The 25,769-nt window shown below is 41.1% G+C and overlaps 4 protein-coding genes across 15 annotated transcripts in view; 2 read left to right on the forward strand and 2 right to left on the reverse strand.

Annotated features, from left to right (window-relative positions):
• Positions 1–14,755, forward strand: part of LOC107270424 (tight junction protein ZO-1) — a 51,427-nt gene extending 36,672 nt beyond the window's left edge. For 6 of the 9 annotated variants that reach the window (XM_015745432.2, XM_015745433.2, XM_015745435.2 and 3 more), the window contains 15 exons: positions 6,746–6,915; positions 7,533–7,735; positions 7,833–8,331; positions 8,408–8,558; positions 8,641–8,792; positions 8,882–9,348; positions 9,427–9,652; positions 9,730–9,904; positions 11,172–11,381; positions 11,452–11,790; positions 11,877–12,118; positions 12,362–12,554; positions 12,635–13,062; positions 13,269–13,480; positions 13,641–14,755. In XM_015745432.2, coding sequence (XP_015600918.1) covers positions 6,746–6,915; positions 7,533–7,735; positions 7,833–8,331; positions 8,408–8,558; positions 8,641–8,792; positions 8,882–9,348; positions 9,427–9,652; positions 9,730–9,904; positions 11,172–11,381; positions 11,452–11,790; positions 11,877–12,118; positions 12,362–12,554; positions 12,635–13,062; positions 13,269–13,480; positions 13,641–13,855 — 3,882 coding nt within the window. In that variant the 3' untranslated portion in view covers positions 13,856–14,755. The remainder of the gene's footprint in view (positions 1–6,745; positions 6,916–7,532; positions 7,736–7,832; positions 8,332–8,407; positions 8,559–8,640; positions 8,793–8,881; positions 9,349–9,426; positions 9,653–9,729; positions 9,905–11,171; positions 11,382–11,451; positions 11,791–11,876; positions 12,119–12,361; positions 12,555–12,634; positions 13,063–13,268; positions 13,481–13,640) is intronic. The other 3 variants (XR_001538329.2, XM_015745434.2, XM_015745439.2) reach the window with 3 other exon arrangements.
• A 209-nt stretch (positions 14,756–14,964) lies between these two features.
• Positions 14,965–22,372, forward strand: LOC107270425 (peroxisomal N(1)-acetyl-spermine/spermidine oxidase). 3 transcript variants are annotated; one of them, XM_025087787.1, is made up of 14 exons: positions 14,965–15,129; positions 15,249–15,344; positions 15,399–15,559; positions 15,680–15,944; positions 18,098–18,311; positions 18,390–18,623; positions 18,712–18,843; positions 18,953–19,152; positions 19,325–19,448; positions 19,650–19,756; positions 20,532–20,713; positions 20,776–21,239; positions 21,313–22,077; positions 22,144–22,372. In XM_025087787.1, exons 3-14 carry the CDS (start codon positions 15,412–15,414, stop codon positions 22,273–22,275), a joined length of 2,967 nt encoding a protein of 988 aa, XP_024943555.1. In that variant the 5' UTR covers positions 14,965–15,129; positions 15,249–15,344; positions 15,399–15,411; the 3' UTR covers positions 22,276–22,372. The 3 variants fall into 3 exon arrangements, 2 of the variants coding, with proteins under 2 accessions (XP_024943555.1, XP_024943556.1); XR_001538330.2 differs by lacking the exon at positions 22,144–22,372 and having other exon boundaries at positions 14,965–15,559; positions 20,776–20,996; positions 21,086–21,239; positions 21,313–21,450; XM_025087788.1 differs by having other exon boundaries at positions 14,965–15,559; positions 20,776–20,996.
• Positions 15,680–17,720, reverse strand: LOC107270431. 2 transcript variants are annotated; one of them, XM_015745452.2, is made up of 7 exons: positions 17,541–17,720; positions 17,111–17,354; positions 16,860–17,043; positions 16,651–16,775; positions 16,409–16,591; positions 16,185–16,351; positions 15,680–16,110 (listed from the first exon to the last, which is right to left on the reverse strand). In XM_015745452.2, exons 1-7 carry the CDS (start codon positions 17,552–17,554, stop codon positions 15,984–15,986), a joined length of 1,044 nt encoding a protein of 347 aa, XP_015600938.1. In that variant the 5' UTR covers positions 17,555–17,720; the 3' UTR covers positions 15,680–15,983. The 2 variants fall into 2 exon arrangements, with proteins under 2 accessions (XP_015600938.1, XP_015600937.1); XM_015745451.2 differs by having other exon boundaries at positions 16,851–17,043; positions 17,541–17,611.
• Positions 22,359–24,547, reverse strand: LOC107270430 (peroxisomal N(1)-acetyl-spermine/spermidine oxidase-like). The gene is made up of 8 exons (XM_015745450.2): positions 24,250–24,547; positions 23,918–24,176; positions 23,630–23,840; positions 23,299–23,535; positions 23,095–23,217; positions 22,822–23,024; positions 22,639–22,759; positions 22,359–22,568 (listed from the first exon to the last, which is right to left on the reverse strand). The coding sequence occupies exons 1-8, from the start codon at positions 24,446–24,448 to the stop codon at positions 22,461–22,463; spliced, it is 1,461 nt and encodes a 486-aa protein (XP_015600936.1). The 5' UTR covers positions 24,449–24,547; the 3' UTR covers positions 22,359–22,460.
• Positions 24,548–25,769: the final 1,222 nt, after the last annotated feature.

The raw sequence follows: 25,769 nt of genomic DNA on the forward strand, positions 1-25,769 counted from the left end.
AGCGTTTAGGTATAGTATATGGGTCTTTTTATGGGTCCTGAGACCCCAGAGGACGCCGGAGCCCAGTTACACACGAAGACAAAGGAACCTGCGATTTCGTAAGAGGAAAACGATACCTCGGTCAGGTTTGGACCTGTCGACTACTTGGGAATGTCGACGCCTTGAACCGGCCTGAACCTGCCTGCTATGAAACTCCACTGAACGTACCGGACGGATTCAGGTCAAATTCTACGAAAGTCATTACTACACGTAGACATAAACTACGCGAGAAATAACAATGCTCAGGGTGGGGTATCTCACGATTCAAATCACCTATATATATCGGTACATTCATTTTATAGGTTAGGTAACAGGAGTACCTACCTCTTACCTCCTGCTCTGGATCTCTACCCTGGATAACGTGTGCGTACATCGATGATACCTAGTCATGAGCTCTCCTACGTGCCCGAGTAAAAAGAATCTGGTAAACCAGACGCGGCTCGATCCGTGTTTTACCTTACAAGGCAAATCGATATGCCAAGAGTATTCCGTATCTAATGTGTGTGGCCCGTGACAGCTTTACCGTACTTGCACAACGGTTCGTGCATGCTATCCAGCTCGACCTGGTAAACCAATGAGAGAAGGAACGCCGGCAACATGCGGTATATTACTACCGGGCAATCGAGTAACGAATCCAGGCTGCCTTGCCACGTCCTTGCCGATTCGTTGCGTCACACGATTCGTCGACTTCTTTGGCACGTTCTCGCACTTCGATAACTATATGGCTACGACGCGCTGCACGTAGAGCGTTATACGTATACTTTGGAAGGGAGCACCCGGGTCCGGGAGTTAAGGAGTCATCGGGCCGAGTGAAAGAGAACGGCATACACGTATACATATACATGAGAGAGTAAGAGAGAAGGGTACCGTTAATCGGAGCAAGATTACTCCCGAGGAGACGGTGCAGGAGGACCCGCCCTCCTTTACACGCTTCCTGTATCGGACGGGATGTTTATCCACCCAGGTACAACGAGGAACATGATAAACTCGTGGAGGAGGCTCTCTTGGGGGATTTTGATCTTTGTACGATTTCACGGCTTATATGAAAATAATGGCCGACACGGGTATCGTTTCCAGGATAACGTATACACATGTAATGCCAACTGTGGAAACTTTGAAACGTCAAGACACGCTTTCGGCTAACGGTACGAGATCGGTACTGTCCAATGCATAATGCAGCCTTCTTCAGGGTCAGAGTTCGAATATATGAATTCTTAGCTTTTTTTTAACTCGCCCATGTCACGACCTTTCTCCCCAACTTCTTTTTTCATCCCTAGGCAGTTGGGACTGTCTCGAACCCTATGGCGGCCGCATGTAGCAGCACCGGCCCGGATGAATCCTGCAGCAAGAGTCCCGACAGGCGCCTTATGGCGAGGGTGTGCTACGAGCAACTGCTGTACGTGCACGCCTTCGAGAATAATGCAATCCCATCTGCATTCGCAACGTGATGCATGTAGACGCCGTGCTGTGTATATAAGACGGGGATCCAAGAGTGAACGGGACGACGGAATAGGAGGAGACTCTCCTGACTCTCTGAAAGTCTTCGACGCAATCGGCACCGCTACGACGCTTACTCCCTCTATGAACTAGCACACCTTCTTCTTGGCTATCCTCTATCTCCGGTCAGGCTGATACGTAGCCAGGTAGTTATTGCTGGTATACCTATCTAATCCTCTGCTGCTGAGGTACCCTCCCCCGATACCTTAAGGAAACTTAACCTTTCGCCAGGAACGGACTATCTACGCCGTTGCATCGCTGCACTCTCCGCTGATCATTCTCGAACCCGTACCGATTTTAATTGCACAATCCATGCGCGGCTCTCTTTCTCTTCGTCTTATTCTTTTTCCTCGGGATACTCTTCCCTCTCTCTCTCTCTCTCTCTCTCTACTTCACTCTCGTACTCTCCTCCCGTGGGAAACGTATCACGGATGCTGCTGACGTTTCACCAGAGGACGATCTTCTAGCTCGTCCCGTATCCTGTTTACGCTCTAACGAAAGTCCTGCGGAGTCGATGGAATTAACCAGGGTAACTGTTATCGTGGCTTGTCCGATGCAGCCGTCGTGTCCAGGTAACTGCTCACCCGTCCGCGCTATCCTGGCGAGTGTCTACCAACAGCGAATTGTTCTCTACGGTTTGCCTCTTTCACGACTGGAACACGGAACGACGTCTTCCACGTCCTCGTCGACGTCGTGCTGGTTCACTTCGTGGGTGTTCCTCGGGTCTGCAACAATGCCACAGGGATCATATTACTCCTAGAACATGTTTAACAGAACCAGCATAGAATCTTTGGATCTGGAGGGTCAATTGAAACTTGTGTATTTACTGGAAGTCTGTGTGGTTATCAATGGGCTCCTTTCATGGCGGGCTATTTTAAAACGACGGACGAGACTATTGATTGAATTTTTTTTGGTCGTTTCGAATGTCTACTATTATTCCTGCGGTTTTCTAATACGAAATATCGCTCAAAGATATATAGTTTCTAAACTTCTTGAAATCCAATCGGCTCCGCTGTCGTGTGCTGCTCTCAGTGTTCTGCTCTCTTGACGATGCTTGTGTTTCCGACTTTATGAGACTACGTGTGCAATGTAAACAGTGTCGTGCACCTTGGTACAAGCTTTGGCTCTTACAGATGGGTAAGTACTTGTCCCCAGGAACCCCGGTGAACGTGCTTCGGTGTACAGCCACGCAGAGGAACTTGGATCGAATCGATAGTCGATAGATTAGTTGAATCGACTGAAGCAGGGGGAGGATGGGATGCGTCAAAATTGTGTATGGATAGCCCGCATGACGGAAGTGAGGTGTGGGTCTTCCTTCCTGCTTGATACTCACGTTAGACCACGAAGCGGATGTTTCCCATGGCTCCGGCATGTCGAACGGGTCTGTCCGGGAAAACCGTGCGATTCCCCAGGTAACGGAGCAGCGTAAATCGTCGGCGCAGCAGACGCAATTAGTCGCCAAGCAATGTGGCGGCCGTTGAAGAATTCGTTATAATAAAGCAAAACCAACATTCCATACAAGGCTTCTGGTTTATGGTGCTTAACGCTGCTCTTGCTCCGGCCAACCGAGAGACGCTCGGAGTGCGTGGGTATATACGTGCGTCTAGAATAAACAAGAAAGACGATAATTATGGAGTCATTAGGCGCGAGTCGACTGCCTACAACCTATACGGGGTTTACGCAAGCCGTCGCCGGCGTCGTCAGGCTAAAGATATTCGTATCGGCGCCATTCGCATTCCAGACTGTCACACGCTGCAGACCCGCAATCAGCTGCGTTCTAACCTTCTACCTAAAGGTTCAGCCTTTTTATTATCTATTAGCGAACCTATGAAATAATCTACCTGGACACCCGGTATATCCTCGATGATTCAGCCTTATCCGCACTGAGCCATCCAAGCAATATCACGGCAGAGCTTTGACAGCGTTCCTGACAGTCCTGCAATGGGCCTCCTGTCTTCTCTCTTCCTGGCTTCTCTCCACTGGATCCTCGCTCTGCGCTCCACGGGCAGAAGGACGTGAGAGATCAGACCCCAGGATCGGCCCCGAGGCGTGTCTCCCTCGTATGACCCGTGACTCCCTCTGTTCCCTGACAGCGCAGTTGAATCGTTTCGCCAGTGCTGGAGGATTCTCGGCCGGGAAGCACTTTGCCATTCCCATAAGTATCACGACTTCGCCTTGGTAATCACGATAAATCATGCCCACTTTCAGACAATTATTACTTCGCTAGGGACGCCATGTATAATTCCGATGCGTCACGACGGACGTATTTTGATAATTCTTTTAATCCTTCTACCGACTGTCTTTCCTCGTCTCATGTCCTTTCGCCATTTTCGAATTATCCAAATTCCATAAGCGCTCCAGTCCTCGCGTGGCTGTGATCTCTATCTGACGGTTCTTCGTTTCACAGGTGAACATCGCGACTCGAGCAGAATGGAAAATAGGAATCGCAACGAATTCCAGGGTTACAGTCAACCTTCTGCACTTGGCACGTCGATGTCGCTACGTTGAATTTTTAACGGAAGGATACGGAGATCAGTCCGACCGGTGGAGTTTGGTGGAAATGAAATCTTAGAAAAGGATCGCACGTGTTGTTTTGTGTATACAGGGTTAGTCAGTAGAAACGCACCAGCAGATGTTGGCCGCAAGTGGCCGACACGGCAATGTGGCGTCTTCAAAAAATGACATACTGTGACCGATTCCCATAAGCGCAAACTGACAGTTCAATAGTTAGGTTACTGAAATAATTAATTAATATTGTAATGACAAAATGTAATATCAGTTAAGATTTATTTTCACAACAGATTGAAATTAAAACAATGTAAAGTTTAAAATATTCACAATTTTGATATTTCCAAGTAATTATCACAACTGCAATTCTGCAATTAATTTAAAAATCAATTAATTGAAATGTTTTTATAGCAAAAAAGTGCAGGAAAAAATCTATTGTGAAAATAAATCTTAACTTACATTACATTATGTCATTACAATATTAATTAATTATTTCAGTAACCTAACTATTGAAACGGCAATACCAAAACCATATCCGGGCACTCTTGTTACCGTGACGTGGTGGACTTCCCATCCTCTGTCACCGACCTGTAATCAGAAAAAAAGACAGGTGTAAAAATATTGATATGACTTATGTAATTTGTATTAATAGCCGACATTGGTTGCACTGTAGTATATGTCTTATAACGGTCTGTTCGCATGACACGACGTATATACTAAGTCTCCTGTAAATATCCTGGAATCCGGTTAATTAATTATGCTAGCGAAATGATGCAATGCAATTCGCCTCGGAGCGAATGTTGATTGCTTGTCACACCGTCAGCTGGTGAACATTCGCGAGAGCGTTTCCACTTTCGCGTTCGCGATCAAGGAAACTGTGAATTGTAACTGTCGAGCGTTAACCCAGTTAGAGTGTATCTCGCAAGGAAGAGTGGAAAGTTACGGGTGTCACTTGAAGAAAAGACAGGCGAGTTCTTCTCTTGGCAGGATCCACTGGAGTCGTTCGATCTACTGTGAGATAATTGTTTGGCTGAGAAGCTCTGAGGATACTGACGATAATGGAGAAGATGATCGAGATAATGATCAACGGCCGTAGTCACGCGAACACGTGTTGCCCACATGTTACTATGTAGAATTTAATCCGTAATAGCCGAGCAGCCAGTTCTCCGAAAGGGATTCAAACAAAAGTCTATGAAAAGAGGTTAACAGAGCGACGAGCACGGACAGACTGACGAAGTACGAAAAGACGCCGCTAGGATCGCCACGTTAGTAGAATGACTGCCAGTGGCAGTTTCACCCTGAGCTTTCTCCTCTCTCTCTTACACTCCCTCAGTTGCCAACGTACAGGGTTAGTCAGTAGAAACGCACCAGCAGAAGTTGGCCGCAAGTGGCCGACACGGCAGTGTGGCCTCTTCAAAAAATGATATGTGACTGTGGCCGTTTTCCATGAGCGAAAACTGACACTTTGAATAGCAATAAGGTTTTTGAAATATTTCAATAGTTAGGTTACTGAAATAATTAATTAATATTGTAATGACATAATGTAATGTAAGTTAAGATTTATTTTCACAATAGATTTTTTCCTGCACTTTTTTGCTATAAAAACATTTCAATTAATTGATTTTTAAATTAATTGCAGAATTGCAGTTGTGATAATTACTTGGAAATATCAAAATTGTGAATATTTTAAACTTTACATTGTTTTAATTTCAATCTGTTGTGAAAATAAATCTTAACTGATATTACATTTTGTCATTACAATATTAATTAATTATTTCAGTAACCTAACTATTGAAATATTTCAAAAACCTTATTGCTATTCAAAGTGTCAGTTTTCGCTCATGGAAAACGGCCACAGTCACATATCATTTTTTGAAGAGGCCACACTGCCGTGTCGGCCACTTGCGGCCAACTTCTGCTGGTGCGTTTCTACTGACTAACCCTGTACGTTGGCAACTGAGGGAGTGTAAGAGAGAGAGGAGAAAGCTCAGGGTGAAACTGCCACTGGCAGTCATTCTACTAACGTGGCGATCCTAGCGGCGTCTTTTCGTACTTCGTCAGTCTGTCCGTGCTCGTCGCTCTGTTAACCTCTTTTCATAGACTTTTGTTTGAATCCCTTTCGGAGAACTGGCTGCTCGGCTATTACGGATTAAATTCTACATAGTAACATGTGGGCAACACGTGTTCGCGTGACTACGGCCGTTGATCATTATCTCGATCATCTTCTCCATTATCGTCAGTATCCTCAGAGCTTCTCAGCCAAACAATTATCTCACAGTAGATCGAACGACTCCAGTGGATCCTGCCAAGAGAAGAACTCGCCTGTCTTTTCTTCAAGTGACACCCGTAACTTTCCACTCTTCCTTGCGAGATACACTCTAACTGGGTTAACGCTCGACAGTTACAATTCACAGTTTCCTTGATCGCGAACGCGAAAGTGGAAACGCTCTCGCGAATGTTCACCAGCTGACGGTGTGACAAGCAATCAACATTCGCTCCGAGGCGAATTGCATTGCATCATTTCGCTAGCATAATTAATTAACCGGATTCCAGGATATTTACAGGAGACTTAGTATATACGTCGTGTCATGCGAACAGACCGTTATAAGACATATACTACAGTGCAACCAATGTCGGCTATTAATACAAATTACATAAGTCATATCAATATTTTTACACCTGTCTTTTTTTCTGATTACAGGTCGGTGACAGAGGATGGGAAGTCCACCACGTCACGGTAACAAGAGTGCCCGGATATGGTTTTGGTATTGCCGTGTCAGGGGGTCGGGACAATCCCCACTTCACGAATGGCGATCCAGCCATCGCCATTTCGGACGTTCTCAAAGCTGGACCCGCTGAAGGGAAACTGCAGTAAGTTCAGATGGCGGAGAAATCATACCCCTGTAGTAATTTTGATGATCATAATGTTTCTAATACGCCATGCGGTGTAAACCACTCCTTTACTATTTTTATATTTCTTTTGGCGAATTACCGACCGTCGGTAATAGCGGTAATAGGATCCCTTCTCTTGCACCTTAACCCTCGGTTCTCGGCCGGTAAAAGAATGCCACGACGATTTACAACTCCACTACGTCGAATGGTAGTTGCGACCATCACGAGATAAGCATCGTTGGAGTTGATGGTACCTAAAGAGGGTGGGTGGAGATAGGGTGTATGAGGCCATCGTGTGCCGCATAACTTTTCATAATGGACTCTTGAGAAATGCCCCTGTCCGTTCTATAAATAGAAAAACAGCAGGCCACCGACCCAACGACTTACACTCTTATGGAGAATCAATCTTATACGGAAAAGATAGCGCGTGCTTGACGACGACGAAGCGGCTGCGAGGATGACAGTTAACAATGACAGATACACTATATGCATATTCGTAATCTTGTACACGGTGTATACGATATCGCTTATCGGCAGACGTGACAGATCGATTAATACGATTTGAACTATTCTTAGGATTCTTAATGGGCTTTCAGGGTGAACGACCGTATCATTTCCGCCAACGGGGTGTCTCTCGAAGGAGCAGATTATGGGGCGGCTGTTCGTGTACTCAGGGACTCCGGTTCGACTGTTCTCCTGGTTGTTAAGAGAAGAGCATCCTCGAACGCTCCTGGATCACCGGGAAGTTCTCAACCGCAGAGTCATCGACTTACCCTCACCAGGAATAACAAGAAGGATGGTAAGAGGAAGTTCAGGCTCCATTGTCTGGCTATTATTTTTACTGTGAGGTTCTAATCGCAGCATCGTTTAATATTGTTTTTCTTTTTTCATTCTAGACTTTGGAATAGTGCTGGGATGTCGTCTGTACGTGAGGGAAGTCACTCGAGAGGGCACTGGAGTGAAACCAGGTGATGTTCTGACACGGATCGGCGGTGTTGCTGCCGATAACATGAGTCTGAAGGAGGCCAGGAAGCTCATGGATCAATGTAAGGATCGGTTGTCGATTGTCGTCACCAGGGAGGCTCCTACCAATTTCCATGCTCATCAGCAGAGCAAGGGTGATAGTGGAGAATACTTGTCTGGAGCTAGTTATAGCAGTCAGAATCTCTATGTGCCACCGCCTACCAGACAACCCCTGGAGGACAAGAGTAATCTTGCTCCCAGAGGAAGGTCGAGAGGTCCTCTGATGGACGTATCCTTGAGTCAGCTTGATCTTCCGGCTACTCCTACTGTCGATCCTCCCAGACCTCCTCCTCCTAGACCCGAGGATTATTACAGCTCCAGGAGGCAGCTCTACGACGAGGATCCTCTCATACAGAGAGCCAAACAACCAATGTAAGTGACGAATAAACTTGATCAAGAACGAGTCCTTATGGATGTTAATATGTATTGTCGATTTTTTTTACCTCAGGCCGGATCCTCGATTCATCACATTCCAGAAGGAAGGTTCCGTTGGCGTTCGTCTAACCGGTGGCAACGAGACTGGCGTCTTCGTGACCGCGGTACAACCCGGAAGTCCTGCATCGCTTCAGGGTCTTCAGCCTGGAGACAAAATACTAAAGGTTCCTGGGATTCTAATATAATTCTATTTGCGTAGACGGCATGCAGAGAAAGAACGTTTCGATAATCCATTATTCCAATCAGGTAAACGACATGGACATGAAGGGCGTGACCAGGGAAGAAGCTGTATTGTTTCTGCTCAGTCTTCAGGAACAGATAGATCTCATAGTTCAGCATAGACGGCAAGAGTATGACCAAATCGTCGCTTCCGGTAGGGGCGACTCCTTCCACATAAAGTGCGTGATATTTTAATACTCTGATATGCCTCCTAGTAAATTACGACGTCTATTATATATGTTAGTACATCAATTCGTATTATTCGTAGAACACACTTTCATTACGAGCAGCCGGAAAAGGGAGAAATGAGTTTTCGGAGTGGAGACGTCTTCCACGTGGTGGACACTCTGCACAACGGCGTGGTTGGCTCCTGGCAAGTATTCCGTATAGGCAGGAATAACCAGGAAGTGCAAAAGGGAATAATCCCGAATAAGGCTCGCGCCGAGGAACTCGCGACTGCTCAGTTCAACGCGACCAAGAAGGAACTGAGTGCAAGTGAAAGCAGAGGCAGCTTTTTCAGAAGACGAAGAGGCAGCCATCGACGTTCCAAGTCCCTCGGTAGGGATCATTGGGACGATGTGGTCTTCTCCGACAGCGTCAGCAAGTTCCCGGCTTATGAGCGAGTCGTACTCAGACATCCTGGATTCGTTAGGCCAGTCGTTCTCTTCGGTCCTGTTGCGGACTTGGCTAGAGAGAAGCTACTCAAAGACTTTCCCGACAAATTTACGTCTCCTCGTAAGTCCAGGATAACGTTATATACATCTAATTCGTTAAGTCGAACGGATTAATATTTGTATTCATTACTTTCATTAGAAATGGAGAACCAAATGGAGGATGGCGGCGGGAAAAGTACGAAGTCCTCAGGTATCATTAGACTGAGCGCCATCAGAGAAGTAATGGATAGAGGAAAGCACGCTCTACTCGATATCACGCCGAATGCCGTGGATCGTCTGAACTACGCCCAGTTCTACCCCATCGTGATATTCCTAAAAGCAGAGACTAAGCAGGTCATCAAAGAGATGAGAGCTGGTATACCAAAGTGAGTTGAAATTAGGGACGTGAGAATCCAATGGGTGCCATTGTACCAGAAACAATATATTGATCTATCGTTAACAGATCAGCTCACAAAAGCAGCAAAAAGTTGCTGGAACAGTGTCAGAAGCTCGACAAAATCTGGGGACATGTGTTCAGCGCAGTGATCACTCTGACAACACCAGAGGCCTGGTATCGGAAGCTCAGGGAGTTGATCGATCGACAGCAGCAAGGTCCACTCTGGATGAGTCAGACCAAGGTAGGACCAATTCCAATTTCGAATCTTCTTGTACATTGGTTGGGCTTGGACACGTGTACCAAAAAAAAAAATAAAGGAATGCTCTTTCTTGCTGGATGTGTTTGTAACAAGTTGCTTGGCACTACTGGCAAAATCGAAACCTGCGACTGCACGTAATATGATTACGTATTTCGTAAACGTACGGTCTCTTGGTACATCCATACGTTCTGTAGATGCCTAGGTGCTAAGTGTCGGGTGGTTGGTGTATTTGTGTCACGTAGTCCCTGAGTGTTTTTTTTATTTTTATTTTTTTCATTGGGGACAATTTTCACTCATTAGTATACTATATACGTACAATTAGCATCTGACGAGGATTTTCAATGTACGCGTATTCATAGTAATCTTACGGTGTTGGTTGTAGCCCATAGAAATGGTGTCGGATCTTTACCTTCCTCCGTATCATCCCTACCGTCCTCCGACACCCCCGGCGCCTTGCGATACTACGGGGGTGTTCTACGAGTATAATAATAATATTAACGACCATCCACCTCCTCGTCCACCCTCACCTGTTATTTCACCACCTCTTCTACCACCACCATCACCACCACCACCACCCTTACCACCCTCGAACGTCATTCACGAGCAATTTTTCGGCTACATATAGATCCCACGTCCTTTTTTTTTTTACATTCAACTGTGCATGGGTCAATGGTTTTTGTGTCGCATATTTTTCTAAACTTTTTGATTTAATGATTGTCTTTTTTTAAATTGCATGATTCGTTAACGTAACCTCGATAAGGTATCGAACACGTAAATTTTTTATTTTCTCAAAAGTTTTAATTTGACTATCAGCTGATTCTAATGTTGTGTAGAAATGTTGTATACCACATTTCGTTAGTAGTGCTCGACGTAACGAAGGTGCATCCAAGACTTTTTCCTTTTGCCTAGTATAGATGATTGTAATACTAACCTATGCATACTTATAATCTAACGTAAGTAATATGTAATCATTAACCAATGTGACTATTCATTCGCATATACAATCAGCTGCAGTGCTTTCGCGCATAATTAATTAAATGTAAAAGTCTTCCCTCGCTCGACCAGAGACGAAATTAAAAGTAAATCAGAAAATTCGGATTACCGAAATTCAATTAATTAGTCTCGAGTCGATTCTCCCAGAGTTCTTTCGCGCTTTCATATCACGATTCCACATCATACTTACAATCCAAACCATGTAACGTCTAATGTATCCATATAACGTGGCGTCCTGTGTGTTCTGCGAGCGTAGCCGGAAGAGGCCCTCTCGGATGACTTCCTCTTCCCGATGACTTCACGCCTCTCCTACGCCTCCTCCCCGGAGAGTGACCTGGAATTAAGCCCTGCACCTCCCCTCCCTGGCGCCCTGGGACCACCGTCACGTCTCAAGAGTAGCTCGGATCCAAGTATCGCTACTCAGGATGATACAGCAGCACCACCACCTTATACCACGAATTATCAGGTACATATTATCATTTTGATGTAAGAGACGTCATCATCGTCATCAGATATTCATGAAGTCTATATTTTAGGCATTTGAGCAGCACAAGCGAAGATCTCAGGGCGGAGTTGGAGACAGTAAATACGGTTTCTCCTTACCGGGTCAACCTGGTGATCAGCCAGGACATCCTCAGTATCTTGGTGGACTACAACAACCAAGATCTCCGCATCAGGGTCCTCCTGATCTACCACCTCGAGTTGATCGTAATGTCAAACCACCGAATCAGACTCCTCGTGGTACGATTGGACGTTCCGCCCAGGAGAGATTAGCCAATAAGACTGACTCTGTGCTGGATATGGGGAATTATATAAATGCTACACCCCATAGAGCTAATGCCACATCATCGTTAGAGAGGGCCCAGCCAAAAGCCGTATGTTATCATTTTTCATTACTGGTATATTCATACATGGTCCTGGGCTTCTTCTTTATTCATAATTTTTTTTTTCTCAAATTTAGGGAAGTTATGACAGCATGTCCTCGTACGACTCGTATAACAATACAAACGGCAATGGGACTTATGCTGCTACCAGTCTGAACACATCTACAGGAAGACTAGGTCCCAATGTCCCGGATGATCTCAAAAGCGGAGGAGTACCCGTGTCCCCCAGAGCCCACGATCCATACAGGTTTACCAGATCCACGGCTCAGCCAATTCCGGCCCAGGAGATGCAGGCGCGGACTGATTATGCCAAATATAGGTAAACCATGTTAACCTTTTAAGTGAAAACCGTCAAGGACAGAGATCAAATCTTTCACTTCATAGAATCCGGTTTTTCCTTCTCAACAGGGTAGTGGCGCGAAAGCCTCGACCGTTACGACGTGCTTGTAGAATATATATTTCCCGACGAGATACCTTAGTTTGAAATGTACTCTGACCCTATTCTGTCCCGTCATCCCTTGCGCCCAAGTAAGCTAGACAGTTTCTGCTTTGTCGATTATAGCCGAACTGGTGATTACAAACCGGCACCACCACCTCAAGGGAAACCGGCTGGAACTTACAAGCCTGTACCACCTCCCAAGCCCAAGAACTACAGACCACCTCAGCAGCCTGTAGTTCAGGACGAAAATAATGGAAGCAGCCTGTACCAGCACGCCAAGAGCTACTCCATAGCCACGTCGCACCTTCACAATGGGGTAAGTTTTCTAAATGCATAGGTTCAGTCTAGTCTTCAAGAGTGAAGAATCCTTAACGAGAGATATTCGTCGACCTGTAGGCGGAGAATGGTAACAACGTGCAACGGAACAGCGGCCAGTACTACTACAACATCCCTCCGCCTAATCGCAACAACAGCGACGGCGGTTACCCCGTCGTCAACCTAAATCACAATCATAGTCACACAAGTCCACCGTCCCACAGTCATAGCCTGAGTCACACGCATCCTCATTCGAGTCCACCAATGAGTCATTCCCATAGTAACAGCGCTGGTCAGATAGGCCTCAGCCATGCACAAAATCGTACCAATCTCAATCACAATGGTCACAGTCACAGCAATAGCCACGGTGGTGGTGGTGGTCAAGGCTCCGGGGGCGGAAATACCGGGCACAACAGGGAACCAAGTGGACTGGATTTGGCGGGTAGTAGGGAACAAAGGGGAAGTGCTTTCGAGCTTTATCGAAAGCCACTGCATCATCACAATATAAGGTAGAGATCATTTGAATAACTCTCTGTGTTATACGGATCTGTCAAAAATTTAGCTTTTCTAACAGATATTATTTCTTTCGAGTGTAACGTGCGCAACGATCATTTATTAACGGTGCTGCTTACAATTATTACCAAAGAAACAGAGACAGACGGAAACAAATGCTAAGACACGTTTTACTAACATTCTCGGTGGTGGTTGATCATAGGAGGATGGGGATGGGTATGGCGCGAGGGGTATTCTGTAACGATGGCGGTGTTCTGGAAGGTCCCGGGGGTGTAAGCTTGACGATACCTCCCGGGGCTCTAGAACCGAACACGTCACAGGAAATCTACTTCACTGTTACCGCCGCGCACACACTCGAAACACATAACACCAATCACGGTCATCGCTCGTCCATCTCACCTCCCATGCACCACGGTGAGCTTTTCACTACTCGAAAAACTAACATTTCATCAGGAACAATAAAAAATAATATAAAAAAGTACAGAGCGCATCCACACTACTCAAGTGTATTAGTAACTGTGTCATCTTGTTCGCAATAGTCATCAGTGTCTTATTTTTTTTCTGTTCTAAACAGGTGAATCCCTGCTAAGTCCGCTCGTCGAGTGTGGACCACGAGGCCTTGAATTTCGAGTTCCCGTAGAATTAAGGATACCTCACAATGCTACACCCGCACATCGACTGGCGCTCAAGGCCACCGATATCGAGAGTCAATCGAGCAACGACTGGCTGGACGTGAAATTGCCAAGTCCTACGTCGAATCATGTAACCGTGAAGCTCGATCACTTCTGAAGATTATTATTTATCCTTTCGTCTTGATGGACGTTGATCGTCGCGAAATTAATCGCGGCTTCACCTGCTGACCCCTCGTGCGCAATTCATGTGATACTAAGGACACGATCGAAAGCTGAGCTACGTTCTCTGTGAGAATCTTTTATATAAAGTGACACCTTCTGTTATCTTCCTTCCTTTCGACTCCCAAGTAATTGGCAGTTTTTTTATTAATTTGGACGCTAGGAGAAGCAGGGTTGAGATACCAAATGGTGAGCGACGTAGACGTTGACCTAATGGTCCTATTGATGTCGGATTAGTTTCACCCTCGCATTTATCAAAGAGAAGACCCTGCTGTTGCGACTCTTCATGTTTCGCCATTGAGTCAGGCGTTACGTCGTTAAACATAAGTTTAAGCTCCTAAGGCTTTTTTTCAATTGTGATTATCTTTTATACTTTACAGCTACACGTTTTCGTAAAACCACTATTGAACTAGCTAAAGTTACTCTTTATTTCTTATTCATTATATTAAGATGAATTCTCGTGCGGATGAGCCACTACACGATCTGTTTATTCATCATACACTTTATTGGGCCTCTCATTGTCATTCACTTTATTTTCCTTAATGACTTTAAGTCATCCTTAAAAGGAGAGCATGTATCAAATTCCTATGTATTAATGTGTCAGAAATACTGTCCAGGTATACTGAACGCGTAGCGGCTCGTCAAAATTGCACTACTCAACGACGATATGTGTAACGAATCGTTAGCTGTAAGCCCCTTTATAAATATCTAAGCGATACCACGTAAAGAAGCTCAATTGTTAATTAGCAAGAATGAATATGTAACAAGAGAGTGATAAATCTCGATATTATTCTAGCAATTATTAAATAAACAAATCCCACGTTTTCATTCGTTAAAAGTTGCATAAATCATATTATTTTTAATATGATGTATTGTCGGAATTAAACAATTTTTCTTGTCAATAATGTGAATATAATGATCAAGGTGCGTACGTCCAAAAGTTCCTACAGAGAAGAACTAGTGAAAGAATAAGAATTTTGGGCTATTATACATCTGTATGTATGGGATCCCCATTACGGTGCCATCAAAAGTGGAGATTTCAATTATTAAAGAGGGCAGCACCTTTTACAGTTAGCTGGGTTCTCTCTATATTTTTGTTTCATGCTTAATTCAGTTCTAATCATTCACGTCTGTAGTTTACGTTACTTACGTTCCAATTTGTGTTTCATGTTTAAGTAATTAGTCTTTGTGGACGTAGTTCTGTTATATAATGTATTTATAAATTGATATATTTACATACGTAATGCTTAATACAAAATATGCAAATATTATTGCATAGGCAAAGTAAAGACGACTATAATTTCTGAATGATTTCTTTCTCCATTTCACAGAGTTCGTGGTAAATCAGGGATTAGGGTGGGAAATTAAATATTTGATACAGTGTCTACTTTGTGAAAGGAGTGCCCTCTTGGATTTTCATTATCTCTGTAAAAACTTTCCATTAAGTTTGATCATCTGACTAGCACAAATCTTTCTTTTAGTATTAATGTCGGAATGTTGAAAATTCCGAAAATTGTGATTGTCGGTGCTGGGGCGGCCGGAATTTCAGCTGCTTCTCGTCTGCAAGAGAGCGGTTTGCAAAACATAGTGATTCTCGAGGCTGAAAATCGAATCGGCGGTAGAGTTTATACCACGAATTTTTGTAAGTTAAACAGTGCTTTATATTTGTTATCGTATATAATTATTTGGAGAGTGACAAAATTTTATTTTGATAGTTTGAAATGACGCGTTTGTTTTGAGTTTTTATAATTTTCTGTCGCAGCTGAAAATGTTGTGGAACTAGGAGCACAGTGGGTTCACGGTGAACGTAATAATGTGGTCTTCGATTTGGCATCTCCTCTCAATTTGTTAGACTCTTCAAGAAATATTAATGACTTCACCAAGTATACGTTTGTGGACGTGCATGGGAATATTTCATCCCAGGAACAATGCACTGAGGTATTGAAAATATATTATGATATTAGCGATCAAGCAGCTAATGGGTTGAATCATATGGAAGAATCATATGGAGAATATTTTACAAGAGAGTAAGTTCAATTTAATATTTTTTCTTCTTTAATAACAAATTAACATTTTTTCAAACTTATCTTCTCTGCTATGATATCAATGTCACTTTCTCTAAACCATACCTTTAGAACAGGATTAAGTTCAAATCTTAGTACCTCGGAGATTTCCTTGTCTGGTATAATACATCTAAAATTTAACATTATAAACGTTTGGGTATTATCATTTTGTATATAGAAACATAAAGTACTAGTCCACCATACCTCACTTGCTTATTCAGACAGTTGCGGGCAAATTTGTTTCGTATCATTGTATAAATATATTTAAGATACTTGTGGTCAAGTTCCATAAGTGATAGCGTTTCTTGAGAAATGGAACTGTTCATTGCTCTTATATAGTCTACCGTGAGTATGGGTACAATATAATGAACCTAAATAAATATTTTTTATATTATAAGATATTTTATAAGATGTCTCTTTGGAATTACCTGCGCCAAGCAATCATCAATGAACTCTTCACCTCTACTGAATACATATTCTTCTTGTTCCTGTAGAATAATTACTCCAATTTTTGGTTCTTTGTTCCTAAATAGTTTGGCAATACGATTTGCCGTTTGTAAATCATTCTTAGCAAAAGAAAGTAGTACTATGCTATTATAATGTTGTCCTGACTAAAATAGAAAGTAAGCATTATAAACGCTTTTGACAAAATAGCAGTGTGCAAGCATACCTCTATTCTTTGTGGTTTTATTCCTTTGTCTTCAATTTTCTTAATTGATATTTCTTTACCTTGTTTTGGTGGTCTCAAAATCTCTGGTGCTCGTTTCATAAAGTTTACTCGTTTAATATCTGAACCTTTAAAGGATATTCAATAATAATCCTTTTATTTATTTCATAACATTAATTAATTAAACCATTAGAAATATGTACCATTTGTACCTTTATGAGCAAGAGCTTTAATTAAATTTTCAATGTGATCTTTAATCCTATTAATAACATCAAGACGGTTGATCTTCTGTAAACTGAATATAATTTTATCCAAAGTAGAATCGAAGGACTGTACATAAGTCAATAGTACAAAATATGTTGGATCTTCTGGTCCTATGAAGTAATACTTTATGGCCTATAAATAATATTTTATATCAGTACTTTTAACTATATTAGATTTAAACCAAATACCCTGAACTTACACGTATCTGCTCAATTGTAAGGCCAAGTGCTGCTCCAAAATCTTGCCAGTTACTATAAACCTTCCCTGTATCTGTGGAACTCAACGCAAGACATAGTTCGCGACGCAATTGTTCTCCTTCAGGATTAAATAAATAACCTGCATGAATGCGCGACGTCTGTCTCACAAAATTCAATATGAGTGTATCCAAATTCGGTGGTCCATCTATTTCGTTTCTCAATTTTTCTAATTTAGGGTCAACATTTCTAAAATAAAAGTTAATCGGATATTCGGTATGATCAATGCAACTCATTCGCCATAATAAATCAATAGTCGGACTGCCAGATCAGTTCCAATTTGAGAGGACTTATTTACATTTCGCTTTGTGTAGGAGATGGCCCTTCAAAGTAGAACCGATTTCATGGCCTGACTACAAGTTAACTTCACTTTACCTTTTGGCAAGCATTATGAACCTGCTTCATAAATGAAAATATCCGCTTATATTGCAGCAACAATGCTCAACCTAAATATTGCAACGTAGTACTTTGTAATGAATTGTTGTAATCATTAAAGTAAACATTTAATATTTGGTTAAAACTGGTACGACTTGACAGCTATACAAGATTACTTTTACTGCTCCAAACCAGATCCCGGATGTGATTCATAATTGCGATAAGAATTACCGCGCATATTTGAACTATAATCAGTCCACGAGTTCGATGTATTTCTTTGACAGATCGGAAACAGTGAAGTCTCAAGCAAGGCACACGTGTTACTACATACATAAAATATTTAGTAAAAAGTATGCATATGCATGGGCTTGCAGGAAATATATTTTACTTTTCTATTGCAGTATTTAGTTACATTATTTTAGGGAATATGTGATTTGCTAAAGATTTTATTGCTTGCAAATTGTCAAAAAACATATTGAACTCATTGGCCAAGTATAAGAAACATTATACGGCTTATTGAAATAACTATTACTTAAGGGTTTAATTGCATCTTTCAGATTTAGCAGAGCTTATCGAGCAAATCCCATTACAGATAATTCTAAGGAGGATATGTTTTTGAATTGGGTAGAAAAATTTGATAATTCGCTCCAGTGTTGTGACAGTTGGTTTGAAGTTTCTTCGAACCGACTGAGAGAATATTGGAGCTGCGAAGGGGACCATTTGCTCAATTGGAAAGATAAGGGTTACAAAACTCTGTTTGATTTATTATCTGTACGTTGTACAACCGTTTAACCATAATGTTTCTCTCAAAAGAATTTAATCTATTTTTATGGATATATTCGTTTACAGAGAAAATATCCTGATTGCAATAAAGAGTTGCCTCTAAAGGATAAGGTAGTGTTCAATAAGGAAGTATCCAGAATTGATTACAGTAATCCTAATCGGATTGTTCTAACAACAACTGATGGATGCGAATATATTGCGTCACACGTTATATTCACTGCTTCTCTAGGCGTTCTTAAAGATCAGCATAAGACAATCTTTAAACCGTCTTTATCAGAAATAAAACAGCGTACTATAAAGGCACGGTAAAAGTTCGCATCTAATAAACAAAATGATATTTAATCTTTTATAAAAGCTCCTTATGTAATTCATGATATTTGTAATGTAGGGACTTAACATAGGAACAGCGAACAAGATATTTCTTGAGTTTCCTCATCGATGGTGGCCTGAAGACTCTGCTGGTTTTAGTTTTGGATGGACAGAAAGTGATCTGAAGAAATTTATAGAAGAAAATGGAAAAGTACGAGACTTACCAAAATGTTTTTTGTTCGGTTATGCATAAATATCTATATTTACAATATCGTATATATATTTTTTATAGCAATATTCAATTGTTTTTTATGTTTTAGGATAATCAGTGGTTATGCGACGTGTTTCAATTTTTCACAGTTGATTATCAGCCAAGAGTTCTTTGTGCATGGATCGTGGGACCCAACTCCAGATATTCAGAAACATTATCAGATTCTACGGTACTGAATGGCTTGTACTTTTTGCTCGAGACATTTCTCAGCAAGTCATACAATGTTCCAAGGCCAGATAAGATGATACGGTGAGAAATCGTGCCAGTTTCTTTCAAGTTTTTCCCATTTTCGCTATATTCAAGTGATATATAGTTGTTTTTAAGTGACAAAAGTTTAGGAACCTGTTCACGTATATAAAAGCGTCCAGCAGGCATTCTAGAGGTTAAAGAATATCCTAACTATACTTTATTATTTTTACAGTTCAAAATGGTACACGAATAAACATTTTCGTGGGTCTTACACCTTCCAGAGTATGACATCTGAGAAAATGAATGTGTTTATAAAAGATCTAGCTGAACCCATCACTACTCCCAATGGAACTCCTGTAAGTTTACTTATATTTATTTTTTATCTAATTTATCGAACTAGTCAGTTTTTTAAATAAATTTCTCACAGACGTTCGAGACGTTCATATTAGATTTTGACTAGCTATTATTATAGTATTCCGATCATCGTTCAAGTGAATAAATATTAAATTTGCTTACGGTTAACTTTATTCCTACATAAATTTTTATAACTTGGGCAGCTCGTCCTCTTCGCTGGAGAAGCTACCAACGATCATTACTACTCTACGGTGCACGGCGCAGTGGAAACTGGCATCCGCGAAGCTGATCGTTTGATCGATCATTACAGGTAACACATAATACTCCATATTGGTTATTATTATTGCGGTGTTGCAGATTATTTATTCGTCAGCGATTATCAGAGTATAATCAGATAGTTTTGAAAAGAATCCATATGCTATAACTATTTATATTTTTCATTTGGAATGGCATAGTTGTCTATTAAAAGCAAAGCATGGCTATGAAGCATGCATGAAAAGCAGGCATTAAGACTTTTTTTGTTCTTGAGAGATTTCCTTGGCGATTTCGAACGTTTAATATATCTGACTGAGCATATCGCGTATTATTAATTGTATTCAGAATTTGTTCGTATTTATTGATTAGCATGATTTTTCTTAGGCAATTAAAGTCTCATCTCTAACAGAAAACTACGGTCCTCATTATTAATGGAACACGGTAAACTCTTAATCATTTCTTAAAAGTACATCCTAATATAAAGTACAGTCACACTAGTGTAGCGTGGTCAATAAATAATCAAACATGAGTGATTCTCTTTGATTTCATTTATTTCTTCCTGTAAAATTCACTCGCATTTCAAAAGCATATGCATCCTATCGTCACGTTTGTAAAGTAAAAATCATTGTCTTTAGATGTCAGTATTGCATCACGTTGTACATGTCTGTTCTGTTTTCTTTCTGTCGCAAATTTTCTACTATTTAATAAAATGAAGTTTACAAATTTTCACTTTGAGACTTTGCAGAGCTCTACTCTGTCAATCTCAAGTATCATTGTTAAGCTTTTCAAAAAGTGATGTCGTTTTAATATGAAGCATTTGGATGACATAGAGCATGTGGTTGGTTCATGCAGTTGATCGAAAACTACCCTGAGCACACAAAAATAGAGGAACAACCAAGATGGTACCTTAAAGAAACAACAAAGCTCGTTATTGTTGGTGCTGGTCTTGCTGGTCTCACTGCAGCTAAAACTTTGGAAGATGCAGGCTTCAAAGATTATATATTACTGGAAGGTAAGAGAAAATTTTAGTGACGTTTGAAGTGCGTTCAGGTAAAGATTATTCTTATCTTCTAGCTCAAGGACAAGTTGGTGGTAGAATCCGTTCAAAATCCTGGGACAACGATTGGATAGAATATGGAGCACAGTTTCTGCACGGAGATCAGAGTAAACTGGCTGATCTTTGTCGTCATTACAAATTGCTATCCGATTCTCCATCCAGCGAAGCTCAAGGTTACTACTTGCGCGATGACGGGATCCAAGTCGACGAATCTTTAGTGAGAGAGATCGACAACCTGGTGCGTGACAGTCTCGAAGAATGCGAGGTTCATGCTCGAGTAGAAATGCCACCTAGTGAATTTAAAAGTATTGGTAAATTATTGCGCAGTCGATTTCAAGATTACCTCAGAAAAAAATCAGATTCTGCCAGCATCAGAGCTGTGCGAGAACAGCTCTTCGATTGGAACGTTAAATTCCTGATGATAGATAATTCTTGCTTCAATCTGGATGAACTCTCCGTACAATCCTGGGGAAAATTCGAGGTAGCGTTTTGAGCATCGAAAGAGTTACTATCTTATTTCCTGATATTTAATTTTTTATTTTTCTACTGTTCAGTTCGTCGGGGGATGCGAACATACTGTATTTAAGACTGGATATGATTCTCTAACACGGACTATTGTCAATGGTCTCAGTAGGAAAAATCTGAGACTGAACAGTCCTGTAGAAAGAATCGAATGGCGATCAAATGTAGAAAGAAATCACCCCAACGATAAACATAAGAGACCAGTCGCCATCACTCTCTTCGACAAAACTCGAATCGAAACAGACTGTGTTATTGTAACCTGTTCATTGGGCTACTTGAAAGAGAATCATAGAAAAATGTTTATACCCTCATTACCTTGTAGGCTGACAGAAGGAATCGAGAATTTGGGATTCGGTGTAATCAACAAAATTTTCCTGAAATTTGAAGAACCCTGGTGGACACCAGGAACCAAAGGCTTTCAATTCCTATGGTCGAAGAATCAGCAGAATATTTTCAAGCAAAAGTTACCCTCCTGGACAAGAGATTTGACAGGTTTCGATGTACTTGCCAACCATCGAGCAGTTCTACTTGGATGGATTGGTGGTAGAGGAGCTCAGATCATCGAGTCCCTTAGCGAACGACAGATTTTGAATGACTGTGTAAATTTGTTAAAAATTTTTTTAAAAAAGGATGACATTCCCATTGCAAAAAAATGCAAAAGAACGCAATGGAAGTCTGACAAGTACGCGAGAGGAAGTTATAGTCACATTTCAGTGAAGTGCGACGACCTTGGTATTTCACCAGCTACCTTAGCTGAACCAGTCTGGGCTACAGTGCAATACGATTCGCAGAGTGAGGTAATGAATAATGTGGATCATCTTGTTGCTGAGTAATAACAATGGATATTCGTTATTGTATTATAGAGAATGCCAGTAATAATGCTAGCTGGAGAGGCGACCCATGAAAATTTTTATTCAACGACTCACGGTGCATTTGACACCGGAATCAAGCAAGCTCAAATCTTTTTACGTTATCATTCATCGGATAGAAATTAAATGCAATTTGCAATACTCAATTATAATTACATAATTGCACACGTACAGAAGAGTATGTGTTTATAAATAACAAATATAGGAAATTCAATATAAACAACTTGAGCAAGATTATATTTAAGATCAAATCCTGACATCATTTGACATTTATTACTGCAATATATTTTTATTTACGAGTATGTCTCATATTAGTATAGTGAAATAAGTCTATTAGCTTCGCGCCAGCCAGATTCTACTGCTCCATGTACAGTGGAATAACGATGCGCATTGGTAGCTTCCCCAGCGAATATAACAATCTAAGAAAAAATAGAAATACATTTAGAGATCACACGTTGTGTATCACCTTGAAATTTATAAAAGTCTTACAGGTGTGTCGTTCTTCATCAAAGGTTCTGCTAACTGATCTGCCCAAACATTTTCACGTTCAGATTCAAGACTGCGATAGCTGTACGTTCCACGGAAGTGCTTATTGTTGTACCACTGAGTTCTACATTACAAGGAAAGCAATATGAAACTTTTAAGAATATTGAAACACAATTCTAGTCTTACCGTAAGACAGCTGTGGGAGCTGTCACGTTGTAAGACGTGCCAAATATTCTTTGAATGTATTCTGTCATATGTCTCAAGACTCGATCCTCTGGTATTCTCTCCATTCGACGAGCCCCAGGACCAGCCATCCATCCGCAGAGTAAACGGGGTTTGTGTTCCACAGGAATAAGTCCAAAGAGATCAAGAATCCAATCTCCTTCCGTCTAAATGAACAAGTTCATCAAATTAGCTAGACGTTTGGAGCGTAAATTTAGTAGATATAGTGATACGTACATGATTTTTAAAATACTCTTTATCCTTATCATCCCACAATATGTTGAAACCACCAGACCCACTAGGCCACCATGTTTCGTTAAACGAGAGGTAAATCTTGGCTACGCTACCAAATGCCAGCCCCTATAAACGTTCTTTTTTTTTTAATACGAAGTCCAGGCAAATAGAACATGGTATTTAAATTTATATCAGGTGCAAACAAACCTTGATAGTTTTGATTTTCAATTCTGGTAGTTTCGGACTAAAGAGGGTATTGTATTGTTCCTTCAATACGCCCAAAGAAGTAGTAACGATAACGTGATTGGCTTCATAAGTACGACCATCCGTCGTTCTAACTGATACTGTATTATTGGTATACGTATAATTGATGTTCGCTACTTCCGCATTATAAATCGTATTATTCAAAACTGGTAATTCTTCCATAGGATCTGGATATCTTTTCTGTAACAAGGCATACAGATAGTATAACGAACGATCCATTGATAAATGCGAGAAATTGTTTATGATACTTTTAATTATTGTCTCTTGCACAAACCATCAATATATCAAGGATGAATCCATATCCTCTTTCCTTCCAGTTGATCACATGATCCCCAGCCGAATCCCAGTACTCGATATAACCTTTTGCCGAAACTTGATGCCAAGAGTCAGAGGCGTCAGCCGAGTTCTGTAGCTGCTCTATCAATCTCGTCAATTCCTGCCTTAAGTTCTCATCTATTCCGGCTTCCTTATAGTAGTCGTTTAATCTGCAGAATACATGACGATTTTCCATATAACATAGTATGATCCATTATAGCAACCATAATTATAAAACTGTGTGTACCGTTGCTCGAAGTAAACACCGATCGATCCACTTCTGTTCTTAAGATCGTTCTTAGCCTCAGCAGCAATCCTCAGGTAAACTTCAATGATACTTTCCCCCATCTGTTTTGAGATTTCTGTACCGTTTGTAACAAAAAGCTGGCTGTTTAAATATCTATTGGAGGATCGCTCCAGTAAATCAAGTGGCCAAGCTAATTGGAATACAACATTGCCCTCTTCGCCATGGACCCATTGACCGCCGAGGTCGACCCAGTAATCAGCTGGAAAGAGATTCATCGTTTATGAGAATGACACAAGGATGAGTTTGAAAAATTCGGAGTTTAATTTCTTTACCGAATCGCGTAGTGTGGACACGCCCACCGATTCTATTCTCAGCCTCGAGGATCGTGACGTTTTGGAAGCCGTGCTCGAAGAGTTTTGAAGCTGCTGCAATACCGGATGAACCAGCACCAATCACGATGACACTTGGATATTTGGAATCACTGCAAACCTGTGAAACGAGACAGGACAACAGCAGCGTCCAACACCACATTTTAGTCAACTATATATCGCGTATGATTCTTGTAGGAAGTTTACAAATCACTCGCGCAAGCAGCTCGGATAAGGCTTCTTATAATACTCGTCGTCATCATGGTATCATATATTTTAGCGACTTATTTTCCAATCAAGAGTTATATCATTGAACCTTTGAATAGTGAACTATGTGCGCTTGACCTCGGTCAGTTATATGTATAAAGGCAGCCCATTTTTTTTATTGTTCGATACATGTTTTGCTATTTCTTTATTCATTGAACCATATAAATTCGATAACTTGTCTGGAGCTTTTAGTTTTTAGATATTATAATGCTGAAGGTCTTTGATTATATCTTTGAAATATATATGTACGCATGAAAACTTTGTTCTTTCTACTTGAAGAATTCAAAGTTATCGACCGTGGATACTTCAAGTATCAAATATATTATCAACAGAATTTCTGTTGTTCACAGTAGAGAACAATTGTAATTTGGTATTTTAACTTTTGAAGGATTTGATTTTAGCTGTTTTGAGACACATTACAATAACTATTGAAAGCAATGTAAAAAACAGTTGACTGTAAAACATTATACAATTTATTTTAAATCGTAAGTATTATCAGAGATGAGTAGGGAGTGCACAAGAATACGGTTTTAGGCGGTTTAGGCATTTTTAAGAAAGTGCGGTGCCAACTTGTCACCCGTGTAGCACCTCCATTTTTACAAAATATTATTCGATCTTGATTTACTTTCAACATTTATTTAAAACATAAAATTGAGACTAAAGCAAAATGTCGCAGAATATATGAAGTAGATAAAAATTTAATTGAAATTGTAGAATATCGAAAATAAATTACGTTCAAATTGAAATATTAATAAGTTAGGTGTTTGGAACATTTAAATAATTAATTAAATCAATAAAGTAAAATATTAACACTTAGAAGTCGGAAATTCTGGTCAAGCATATTTAGAAATACTGGAAGTTGCCCAAAATTGTGTGCGCGCAGGTTCGTCGCGCAGGACTCGGTGAGCCGGAACAGGCGGGTGGTGGGGAGGGCGATCGAGGCAGCGCCCGGACTCGGAGCGCTCATTCTTCCTCGAGCCGCTCTCCTATACTGGTCTCTTGGAAACATTCCTCATATTCATTTCCAACCTTCTTCAATTTTTATATTTATTTCTTCTTGACTTCGTTATTTCTTTATCTTTCATTCTTCACTTTCTTATTTATCTCTTTCTTCATTTCTTTTTCACTTTTATAACTCTACTCCTTACTTTTGTACTTCTTCACTTCTTCACTTCTTTATTTCTATCTTCATTTCTTTCTTCTCGTTTCGCTTTGTT

The sequence above is a fragment of the Cephus cinctus genome, unplaced genomic scaffold, assembly GCF_000341935.2.
Source record: "Cephus cinctus unplaced genomic scaffold, Ccin1 Ccin1_scaffold0767, whole genome shotgun sequence".
NCBI classification, from domain to species: Eukaryota; Metazoa; Arthropoda; class Insecta; order Hymenoptera; family Cephidae; genus Cephus; species Cephus cinctus.